This window comes from Girardinichthys multiradiatus, chromosome 9, assembly GCF_021462225.1.
Source record: "Girardinichthys multiradiatus isolate DD_20200921_A chromosome 9, DD_fGirMul_XY1, whole genome shotgun sequence".
In the NCBI taxonomy this organism is placed as follows: Eukaryota; Metazoa; Chordata; class Actinopteri; order Cyprinodontiformes; family Goodeidae; genus Girardinichthys; species Girardinichthys multiradiatus.
The window spans coordinates 3,762,486-3,775,202 of record NC_061802.1 but is presented as its reverse complement, the minus strand read 5'-3'; the positions used below and the strand labels follow the sequence as shown (position 1 = coordinate 3,775,202).

General features: G+C 40.3%; 1 protein-coding gene across 1 annotated transcript in view; it reads right to left on the bottom strand.

The window, feature by feature from the left end:
* si:ch73-60h1.1 (calcium/calmodulin-dependent protein kinase type IV) overlaps positions 1 to 12,113 on the bottom strand; it is a 31,907-nt gene extending 19,794 nt beyond the window's left edge. Inside the window, exons 1-4 of the mRNA XM_047374119.1 lie at positions 11,984 to 12,113; positions 7,434 to 7,512; positions 4,682 to 4,744; positions 1,028 to 1,110 (exon numbers count right to left, since the gene is read on the bottom strand). Coding sequence (XP_047230075.1) covers positions 1,028 to 1,110; positions 4,682 to 4,744; positions 7,434 to 7,512; positions 11,984 to 12,090 — 332 coding nt within the window. The 5' untranslated portion in view covers positions 12,091 to 12,113. The remainder of the gene's footprint in view (positions 1 to 1,027; positions 1,111 to 4,681; positions 4,745 to 7,433; positions 7,513 to 11,983) is intronic.
* Between the last annotated feature and the right edge of the window lie 604 nt (positions 12,114 to 12,717).

Sequence of the window (12,717 nt, the reverse complement as noted above, 5' to 3'; positions counted from 1 at the left end):
AAAATCTGCTCAGCAATTAGAGAAGGGTATAAATAGATTTTTGATGTCCCATTTTGTATTAAAATTAACATTACAAAACATAGATTATTTAATAGTTTTAAAATAAAGGTTTTACATTATTGTTTGAGACATCTTTTTTCCTGTCAGAAACAAACTTACTGGGTGAATAAACATACATCCAGATCTGTCAGCTGTATGAATATTATTGGGATTAACTCTATATCTGTGTAATTTAGGGCTGTATCCGTAAGTTTCAGCAACTAAAATGATCCTCACAAAGATATCAACATTTGAGGATCCATCAACATCTCCAACTAAATAAGTTCAAAAAACTAAAGAAGCAGCAGCAACTTGAGCATTTAAACCAACCAAAGCAAGAGGAGCAACACCTAATGCTGAGAATGAACTTCATATAAACACTCAGGGAAGATGTGGGAGCTGAACATGCGAACTTCTACATTTAAATCAGTCACCAAAACACCAGGAACACTAATGTCAGTTTTAAACTGACCAACAGAAGTGAAACTGGAATAAATCTTCTGCAGCTAGCCCCAAAATACCTGCAACAAAAAATAATTTCTGAGCCAAAACCACTGTGTGAAAACAAAAACACCCTCAACCAAAGACTGCAAAGTTTGCACCTTAATCGACCATTTAACGTGTAGACACAGATACAGCAACAAAACCAACCACTGCAGCAGCAACTGAACATGGCTACTTCTGCAACTAAATGAGAAAACATATCTGCAACTTCAAAGTTCAGCTGCTGCGGGGCAACTAATAACTGTAGCTGCAAAAAGACCTGAAACTCAAGAGGACTTCTAAAACTCAACCAACCATTGCAATAGAACATCTGCAACATTATAGGGAAACCACCAACAACTAAAAAAAGCAACAATACCTGAAACTGACTCAATATCTGCATGGTTTTATCTGCAACTAAATCCAACACTGAAAGTTAGAAACATATGCAACAATACAGTGCATGGCAGTTGCTTCTGACCATTGGAAGTGTGTCTGTCCTCACCGGTCAAACAGCTCTCCCCCGGTCACCAGCTCCAACACCAGAGCGATGTCAGTGTCCGTCTCAAAGATCTCCTTCAGCTGGATCTGAGCCAGAATCAGAAACACATTTCACTCAGATTTCACCATGTTTGCTGCAATATTTTCTGTCACGTTGCATACAGGAAGTTTTCACACCATTAAAAATGCAGGTTCCCTTAAACCTCCTTTAAGGAGACGTCTAGTACTTTTTCAAGTCTGGATAGGTATGGAAAATTTGTTTTCTAAAAATTGTCTAGAAATACCAGAGAACTCTAAAAATGTCAGCCTGAACAACTTTGGTATTTTGACATAAAAGCTTTGTGGGAACCCTTAATTTGGCACAAATAAAAACGGGTCTTTGTATTTTTATAGCTGACAACAATAAGTCATATGAAAGCATGATATAGAGAACTGCATGATAAAGAGATCATGTTGAGACATCAACACCGAAGCTGCAACGGTTTCTTTATCTAGAATTAAAATAAGATTCTTGAGTTCACAATTTCACTATGGAGAGAACCTTTAGAACTCAGCCTGACAGGAAAAATGTGCTGATTAGAAAAATAGTTGCTTCAGAACACTTAATTATTATTGTTTTTGCAGCCAGAACAGCTTTTTCTTATAAGAGATGAGCTCCAAGATGTCCTCAGATGGTCCCCTCAGATAAAAACCATCCAACCTTTGAATACATTTCAACATAGTCGTCAATCTATGCCCAACTGTGACTCACTAACGTTGGCTCTGATAGAAACAAACACACTGTTACTGCAGTAACCAGAAATAACTCCTCACACTTCACATCTCGGCAGCAACCACAAAACAACACCTTAGCGACGATCCAGAGCAACCTTAATGACTCCTTCTAAGCGAGACCATATGTTGTTATTTTTACACTCTGAGCTGTAATCTTTATGATGTTCTAGGAAATCTGCAGACCAACAGAAGGAATATTGAGAGATCCAGGAATGTCAAATAAGGCAAAGGTTTAGAATTACAAGCAGAAGACGTTTAGACCCGAAGGAATGATTTTCATTCTATTTATTTCATTTGGATGTATGTTTATTTCTAGAGGGTAATCAGATGCTACAGTTGGATCATGTACAGTATCTCAGTGTCATATGCTAATTCAGTTATGTGTTCCAATTGGACCCCAAACTCAGCCTAAGATCTCTTGCAGTTATAGCCATATTGTGAATGTTCTCACTGAGTTATTTCAGATGTTTAGGTTTCGGTTAACACCTTCTGCGGGTCTATAACAGGACAACATGATGAATGGCTTGCTTTCTTTAGTGAACTTGTTTCCTAATGACCCAAGACATAACTTGAACTTGGCTTCTAAAGAGGAGTTGCAACTTAAATTCACTCTCTGAATGTCATATCCACGTTGGTTTGTGTGCAGGCTGCAAGCAGGCTGTGTTGTGTGCTGTGTTTTTTCTATGCAAGGTGTGACTGGCAGGTGCTGCTGCACAGGTGTAGCTCACTTAGAGCAATCAGCTGGGCTTCATATGGCCTGGAAACCCAGAGGGAGGCGTCAGCTCTTTTTCTCACTTGGCATGGCAACAGCTAGACCTCTGCTTCTCTGCAATCCTGCTTCTAAGCAAATTTCTCTGATCACCTTGTTTTTCTCCCCTGCCTTGCAGATCTACCTTCTTCCGAAGGAAGCCGTGAATCTTTCTGGTCTCCTGTTTTCATTCGTGTTATGTTCAGAGGAGTGCGGGAACTCCAGCCTCGACGCCTCAGCCCTGAGCCTCCGCTCTGTTTTCAACTCCAAGCCCAGCTTCTCAAGAGCCGCATCCACCTAACCTCTGAGGATCATCAACCTGCCTGTCCACCCTCCAACATTAACTCTCCAAACACTGTGGAGTCTTCCGGAAGAGAAGAAACAAAAGCAGAGAAACAAAACAGAACCGTGCACTTCCTGTCAGCCTCAAGCCACCGTGGAAAATACCTATTATTCCCCCCTGCCTCAACCAAGACCTCACCCCTGTAAGTCAGACTCAAAGGAACTTCTGTGCATTTTTGCCACTTTCACCCTGAGCTTTTTACGAGCCTCTGTTTCTTCCTTTTAGAGAGATCCGGATCTTGCCCGCTGCTCCAGTCCTGGTTCCAGTCCGACCTTAGAAACTGAATCTTAATAAACTGTTAAAACGCTGTCTTGGTCCTTGTGGTTGTGTCTCTCAGAGTCTAAGAAAACCCCATTATGACACTGAAGCTTTCATGACTTTTATGAGTACATCCAAATAGTTTTCTAAACACTCAAAAAGAGTTAGATTTTGGCCATGATTTTATATATTTGACAAACATCTTGCACTTCTCTATGCATCCATCCATAATCAGATTACAGACAAAACAGGTCCTGGAAGGAGACTGGGGAATACATGTAAAATTCACAGGAGGGACTATATATCCCTTCTGGACTGGGAACACCATGGGATTCCCCAGAATGAGCCAGGGAGTGCTGCTGGGATGACAAATGTCTGGGTTTCAGCCTTTGACCTGTTGGACCTGTGTTTAAGTGCAAGTTGTTTTCAGGCATGTCCTGAAGAACCTCCAGATAGACATCCAGGGCATTCCAAACCACCTTAGTTAACCCGTATCGTCATGAAGGAGGAGCTACTCTACTTTAAATTCAGTCTAGATGACATAATTCCTCATCTTATCTCTATGGCTGATCTTAGCCACCCTAACAATGAAGCTCACGTCAGCTGCCTGGATGCAGGATATCATTCTTCCAGTTTTTGTTTATATCTGATGACCATGGGTGAGGGTTGGACATAGATGACCAGTGCTTAGCTCTTTAGCTATCTACCAATGTTATGCTCCATCATATCAGCACCAATGTACAACAAACCAGAGATACCAAGACTTTTATATGAAAACAGAATATAACTGGGACTGCCTAAACATCAGAGTAAGACATGAACAATTTTTTAACAACCAGAAACATAGCTTAGAGTACTGCTTTGTAGTCCTTAGGAATCCCTCAAGCCATGTTCTACGTTCCCACTTAACCTTGTCAGGCTCAAGGGTGGACTAAAGTCGTACTCCAGCGGTAGGTGGGTGAGAGGCAGGGTGAACCCCGCCTCAGTCTATTACAGGTGACACTGAGATACACAGCACAAAAAGGCATGCAGGCTTACATTAGCCCCTTTCCCAATGCTTGTAGAAAGCCCTAGGCTTTGTGAAGCCCAGGCCGTGTTTGGAAACAAATTTACCCGGGTATTTTCACTTTCCCGGAGCTTTACTTTCACGGGTAAATGGTCCTACTCTGGAGATGGTCTTTTAAGCTTTCCTTGGAATGTGTTAAAGGGGTGGAGATGTGTATAGCGAGGCTTGGCAACAGCAGCTGCAGTAAAGGCAGAGGATACTATATAAATGAATCGTTTTTATACCATTAATCTGTCAAAGCCATAATCCTGCAGGGGTTCAGCCAGTATAGAAAATGGATCAATGGAAGAATGGGCTCTTTAAACCAGTTTAACCAGTTCGTGAAAGCCAGAATCAGCATGCCCACAACCTTCTGATGGTAATGTTAGAAGCAGGCGTATTTCCTCCCTAAACCAGGTAATGAAAACAGGCTAAATGATTTTTCTCTCATTACAGTAAAATAGAACATAACATGACCCTGGATACTTACAATGTTTGGATGAGAAAGACGCAGCAGGACACCAATTTCAGTGCGTACGATTTTCTTGTCAATCTACAAAAAAAAAAAAAACATCAGTATGTAATAGTGCGGTAACAAAGAAGTAGTGAAAAGTTCAGCTGAATCCAGTTTAACCCTTTAACCCAATCAATTAGTTGCAGGAAGGTGCAGATCACACAGCAGATCACACAGTTTGCCCCCTATGTTTCTAAGTGTTTAAAGACATACAAAAAAAAAAAGTCCTGATAGAGAGCCAAAGATCCTGATAAGATAGTGGTACTATTTTGAACTGTGAACTGCAGTCACACTGCTTCCTTTTCGTATGATGAAATTTTGAAAAACATTTAAGCTAGATCTAAATGTCTGGAAATTAACGAGATCTTCTGGGACATCAAGTCCTGTCATGTCACTGAAGTATGTTTGTTGCTTCTGATGTGATCACATTGTGAAAAATTTTTTATATTGGGATCTTTGGGTGTGGAATGCACAGAGTTCTGCTGCGTCATGACCAAGTACATCACTTACCATGTTGTTTTGTTTTGTATATTTTCATTTTATAGGATGAAATGACCATCTGGGAATACAATTTCAATAATTATTGTTCCCAGCTGGTCAAAATGTATTAATCAACAGTCAGGGGTGGGATAGTGTCACTTTCAATTTCAACCATTCCACATCCCTAGGTAAACAAAACATCTGCATAGCGTAGTGTCGGATTATGTGTTGTCTTTCTTAAATCATAACTGCAACATTTGAGTCACAGGTGAGTTAGTTCGATCTGTAATAGAGGCGCATATATGCGGTAGACATGATGTCTTCCACTACCATTAAAACCAAGGGCAGATTTGCAATAGTCTGACAGAACAAAATTTCAAAAGGTGATGAAAATGTTTTTAATTTTAAAAGACGATGGTAAAATTAATCTCTAATCAATTCACTCAAAGATAAAAAGCTTCAACTGAAGTTATAATTGTATCAGATGTTAAAATGATTAGAACTAGTGTTTGCAACCATGACATATTTCTGTTATGTATTGTCAGAACAGAACAGACAAACTTTTCGTATCTGTAGATACATCCTGTTATCTTTTACAAGACAATAAGTAATCACTTTTTGCAGTGAGCTCCTACTCTTGCGATGAGGCAACATTTTCAGACCACTGTAAATATTTCATACAATCTGCGTGTCGCAAACAGCAATGGTCTTTGAGAATCAGATGCATTTTATTCTGGTTTAGCTCTGGATGTAGCAAAACACATTTATTTTCATACATTTCCCAAAGTTTTTTTCCGTGTTTTTTGAACAGATGCTTACGGAGCCCAGCAAGTGTCAGCACGTTAAAAAAAATCAAAGCCGGTGGAAATTCATGCTCACGCCTTACTAAACTGTGCGCTCAGTTTTGCAATATGTGCGCATGGATTACTAAACTGTGCTCTCGCTTTCTGAAATCTGTGCGAGCAGGTAACTCAGTGACATCTGTCAAGAGTTTGAGGGTGCTTGGACGTGTTGGACCATGTTTTGGTGAATATTGGACCATTTGTACGTTGCCGGACGCCACCAGGCCTTCCGGCGCCATCGCCAGGATAGTCCGCTACTACAAATCCCAGCGGGCACCGCGGCTGATAGGACGGGGGCGTTGCAGCTTTGACGTCACAGTGGACTATGTAAGGGCACCGGAGATGCCCACCATGGCTTTTCACGCTGGAAACCGAGACGCGGTTACCACGCAACTGGAACATCACTCTGGAGAAGAAATCCCACGTGGATTTTCATTCATTCTCCCCTGTTGGCCAACAAGAAAAATTCATGAAAGTAGTTTCTGGGATAAGAAGACCAGAAATTTCACTTTACCGATCGAGGGCGTGGATTTAACACGTAACCAAAAAAACCACGGAGTTTTCAAGAAGACGCAATTTTTCCTCCTTGTTTATTTTTGTTCCAGTCGACTAGTGACGGTCCGTCATATTTTTCGCCTTTCTGCCAAGGAGGTCGAAAAGGATGAAGATGGACCGGTCTCCTAAGTTACCCACGGACACGTGGAAACTCAAATTATGATTTTTAATTATAATTCTTGATAAATATTAATTAATCGATAATCAAAATCCCAACAGATGCCTTAGTGTAACAAAAATAAACTAATATTACATGGTGATAAGTTTATTTATTAAGATTATTTATGACAACAGATCCGCTGAACTTATCTTGCATGTAATCTGCGCGCACAGATCGTAAAACTGAGAGCAGAGTTTAGTAAACATGAGCACGGATTTCCACCGGCTTTGATTATTTTTTACCCGCTGACACTTGCCTGTTTTCCTGGACTTGGAAACAACCGATAACAGATCAGCTTCTTGAAGGAGTGACCTGTTTTGCAGAGAAATATTTCAAATAGAACCTCTTTAAGAAGAAAGCCACTTAAAGAAGGCAGAAGATTTAAGGGTCTTACAAATATCAAACTCCCAGACTGGAGCAAAGGATCATTTAATTCATGGAAGTTCAATGAATCTCTGCTTCATTCTGCTGGGAGTATGGTCTTCATCTGAGTAAGTATTTGCACAACAAAAACAAAAAGCCAATAATCTTCAGTCGGAAGAATAAGTTCCTTATCTTTTTATACATAATCATGACTACAAGATCTTCCAAACTCCAACTTATGGTATGCCCATCTTTATTTCTATTATCTGAACACTGTTGTAATGCTTTGGGTCATTTTTGCAACATGCTGTTGGCTTTAACAACTCACTGTTTTCTTGAGGACTTTGACTGCGAAGGGTTTCTGGGTCTGTTTCTCCTCACAGCGGTAAACAATGGATGTCGCTCCTCTGAAAACACAATAATAAATGAGTCAGTCCCAGTGTTGCAAAGGCAATCAAGACCATTACAGCAGAACAAATCTGTCATTAGTCCACTTAAGTTGTTTTCCAAGAATATTCCCACAGGACCAGAAGTACAGGAGATGGTTCATCATTCTGCCTGTATCTGGACCCACACAAGCTGCTGAATAAAGTTTCCTTTGGTCATAACATGGATGATGGCCATAAATGACTACTTTGCACCACTTGAAGGACTTTCAGTCTTTCTAACTGATAAAATTTGGAGCTGATGTAGAAACAACCAAAGCTTTGTTGTCCATCAACGCAGAAAGAAGCTCAGGCAACTTAGATATTAATTCATGGCTTTTATTTAGTAAAAGTTTAGCGTTTTTTTTCTTGTTTGCTTTGTTTTACAGTAAGATTTCTGTGCTCTTTGACATACCCTCTGTTCTACACTCCCTATTCATTATGACTGAAATCCTCCTCATAGGAACATTCCACCTTCTTCCCTCATCATCTCAGTCCCCAGATCTAAGACGTGTAGAAACCCTGTGAGGTGAGCTATAACTCAGGCTGTAGATAATCTAGAGAGATTGCGCAAAGAGGAACATCAGACGTCCCTATCTCTGTCTTCTCCGCTGTCTGAACGTAATAGAAGAAAACAAAATCTTGTCTCATTGGCCAAACGGTGCCATACAAAGTCTTCACGGCCCTGTAATAGCTGTGCTTCTGAAAGAATGCACTCAGATTAAAGGCTGGATTGTTCTAAAATGGTTCAGAGTGAGTTTCTACTGCTATACAAAATTATTTCCTTTCAAATCTTTTTGCACATCTTAACCAGTGGAGACAAACAAGTGTGGAGGGAAAGGTTTGAACAGAAAAAACAGTTGCTAAAAAAATCCTTTTCATTTTCTAGCAAATTTATATATTTATACTTTAAATGGCTGAACCTTAAGTGCAAATTGAAACTGAAGTCAAATTCCTTGTTTTTGTGCACAAACTCGGCCAATAAAACTGATTCTGACTCTATCTTTGTACACTTTTGACAAAGATATTGATTTATAATTGATTTACCTGTCAACATTTATGCCCAATATTCTGATTAGTAGTATTTTTTTAAAATAAGGGTTAGATGAGAAGAGTAGTTTGGCTGTTTAGCACCACTTCTTTTTTCAATTTTTAAACGTTAATTAAGGAAGTTTGTTCTTTATGCGTAGAAAATCTATTAGTCATACATTGTTTTTTTCAACACTTTCTGACAGATTAAGGTAAAATTATGATTATAATTTGGTTGTTTTGAGGGTTGATTGTGGTAGACACATCATAGGGGAGGTGTTTGCTTGTATGTATGAGCTTCAGGGGAGGAGGTCTGGTTTTCTGCAGGGACAGATGGAGAAAACAGATCCATCTGAGAAGCAATCACACACTCACATGCAGGGACCTGGTTGTTCTCCATGGCAACGGGACACCATGAAGCAGAGCTGGTGGCAGCGGACTGGGTGTTAGAATTCACTGGTTTACCGTTTCATGCTTACAGAGACGCAAACAAACAACAAACACAGATATAATGTGTGCACACGGCAGACTAGACCCAATCACACAGCAGCGTTGGACCAGCGGAGCGAGCAGGTCTCCGTCACAGACGACTCGCAGCTCTGCATTGTGTTTGCACTGATGCCACAACAAACAAACAAACAAACAGACAAACAAACACAGGGCAGTAAACACCAGGCCACAGAGAGGGGACAGTACATAGAGCACTACACTGAGGAAATAAAAGTACTACACTCAACATTCACAAGGCACATCGATTTACATCCAGCAGATTATTTAAGGCTTTAATGCTTCATTTAAACAGTTTTTATTTTTTTATTTTTTCCAGAGCAAACAGCAACAGAACTGGCTCCACAATTTATTGTGAATTTCCTCTAATCCAGATAGAGTCAAAATTATACATTCAGCCTTAAATACAGTTGTTATACAAATATTTACTCATTCCCTATAAAAAGATGAATGTTTTTTTTCTTACTGTCATTAAATCAGAAAAAACTTTTTCTATTTTAGGTCAATAAGGATCACCAAAAATACTTCTATTTGCTGAACGCCAGAATAATCAGAGATGTTTTTCCTTTTTTCACTTTCTTCAAAGTGAACATTGACATAGACTAAAAGTCAGATTGCAGGTTGCAAATGTACGCACGGACAAACACCCTAATTTCAGTAGACCTGTCCTGTGGTTTAGCCATAATGACCATCGTTACGTTTGGAGGAAAAATGGAGAAGCTTCCAAGCCTGGGAAAACCATCCCAGCTGTGAAGTACAGGGGTAGCATCATCATAATGGGACCCACAGGTGGCATCATGGGACATCAACCAGGAACTTAAAGGTTGGACACAAATTGGTCTTTAAAATGGACAATGTCCCTCAGCAACCGTCAAATTTGTTACAAACTGGCTTTAGGACGACAAAGGGCACTGTTTTGGATCATCACAAAGCCCTGATCTTTTAACCCATTGAACATTTGTGCGCAGAGGTGAAAAGGTGACCTACAGACCTAACCCAGTTACACCAGTTCTGTCAGATGGAATGGGCCAAACTTCCAGCAAACTACTGTGAGAAGCTTGTGGAAGGAAACTTAAAATGTTTTACAAGTCATACAGTCTAAAAGGCAATTTTAACAAATACTAAGAAGAAACATGAAAAATGATCTAAGAATCCTCTCATTATTCTGGTATTTAGCAAACAGAAAATAATTCTGGTAAACCTAACTGGCCTAAAAGTGGAAATGTTGGGTCTGATTAAATGTTAGATGGTGAAGGTAAAACTAGTAAGTGTCATTTTATACAGTTCATACAAATATATGGTTTCTGTTGTATTAACATGGAGCCCCAACGTGGGTAATTATTCCTTAACTTTGACCATTAACGTTTTGGAGTCATCAACCATCTTCTGGCACAATTTAGGCCAAATATTAAATCATTTTTCCTGGCAGAATCAGAAGAGTTCATTTAGATTGCTTGGAGGGATGGATATAGCTTTTAAGCAAATGTTTCAGTATAAAACCAGTTCTGATGTGTTTGAGATCATTGTTCTGCTGGAACACCCAACTGTTTCCAGGTCTCAACCATCCAAGTTAAGGAATTTCAAGGCAATTCTCCATCTTTATTAATCCATCAACTTTGAGCAATGCACTATCAACACTAGGATTAAAACAGCCCCACAGAATGATAGTGCCTCCACCATGCTGGACAGCAGGGACAGTGTTCTAGTTTATAGGTTTCGCCTTGACTCCTCTCAAGGTTATTTTTGTCACTGTGTTAAAAGGCAGAATTGTTCTCATCTGAATAACTCCTGCTTTCAAAACTTTTCCAACATGTGTAAATCTACAATTCTTCTTCTTGGACCTTCGCTGTCTTCGGTCTTCAGAGTTTCTTATTGTTCTGATAATTGAGTGATGCATTTTTGTGCTGCTGATACAAACTAATTTTATCTGCAGCCCCAACCCTTCCACCCTGCAAAACAACGGTTCAGACAAATCACTAAAGGCACTAAATTAATATTAGTTTCATGCAGATGATGAGTGGATAGAAACGTCTGACTGTAAATGAGGAACAGCGGTGAAATAAAACACAACCGTTCAACGTATTTTACTGAATCTCTAGATTCACCTGAAACTAAATGTTACCTCATTTTTATTGTTAGAACTAAAGTTTTCAATGATGTGTTCTGACGCATGAGAAGAAAAGACCATTTTTTCTTGTTTTTGTTTTTAATTGTTTGTTTTGGATATTTTTCAGTTATTGTCCAATACACATTGAATGAGTTGTGTTGAAATATTACAGTCAGCAAAGGTTTGGAAATTATTCTTTCTTCAACCCGTTTTTAAAAGATCTCCAGTGAAATATCACCCCAGAACATCATGAATGTTAAATATTTCTCACGTTTGGTCAACTAAATATTAAAAGCCTGTTATAAAAGTAGGTTAGCCGAATATTTAAAAAAAGAGATTTTAAAATATCGTGAATCATTAAAAATGTAAGAATTAAAATTTGATTTTTAGCATTGAAAATGTGCAAGAATTTGGTGAATGTAAGTGAAAGACGTAAGAAAGTATAAAAATATGTTAGAAAATATTAAAATATAAACTAACATAAATAATAATAATAGTTTCCTTGTCTGTGTTAGAACTAAGCAGTCTGGTAGAAGCTGTTTCCTGCATGTTTACACTGATAAACCCTCATTAATTCGTTAAGAGCTTGTTTTCCGTCTCTGCAGCGAGCAGGAAGCAGCTCTGATTTTATTGGTTCCTGGCTGGACTGAGTTACCCAGAAACATCTCAGGCTGGATTATGAAGCGCTGCTGAGTTAATCCTGCATGAGGAGCATCACATGGACCCACATGTGGCCAACTTTGGCCCACTCAAAGATACTTAACAACCCGTCACTCCCCCGCTTTCATCCCCTAAAAATGCAGCCCAGACCTGCCCAGTTCGGAGCCCAAGGTGTAGAAGTCCTCCACGGTCCCGTCCCGCCTCGACCCGTCCACCCAGAACTCCACCGGCTCCGAACCAGGCCGGGAGGTCGGCATGATGCCAGCAGGGCTCCCCGAATCCAGCGCCAACAGGACCAAGTCCAAAAATAGACCAGAATCAGGACCTGCTCAGACCAGGTCGGAACCGGGAGCAGGGTAATCCCGAGCAGATCTCTGATTTAAATCCAGCTCGGTAAACCCTAGATTAGCGCATCAGAGGGGGGTGATTCATGATCCTGATGGTTTTTAATCCAGACCAGCAGAATGAGGAGGTGGGTGATCCTGCTGCTCCCTCAAACTCGGAACCAGGACCGTCTGCGACAAGACATCAAAGGAGACAAACTGAAGAGGAAAAACAGAACCGAATCAATCAGTGATAAAGCCGCCTCTTTACTCTACACAATAACCAGGACCCGGATGATCCAGACGCACCAAGTCCAGATGTGTCGCAGCTTCCATCGGGCCTCCAAACCCGTCAGATGTCGGATCAACTCAGTCCATCATCCTCCTCCAGGGAATATTTCTGTATTTTCGCCGGTAGAGACGGCTGGTCCGTTCCGTCCGGAGCGCAGCGCAGCGGCTTCCTGGCAGAGATCCAGCCCACAGAGCGATGACAAAACCGGAGAAAGGCTGCGTTTACACCGGGAGACAAGCAGCGAACCCCGGGCTGGTTCGGCGTGTCGG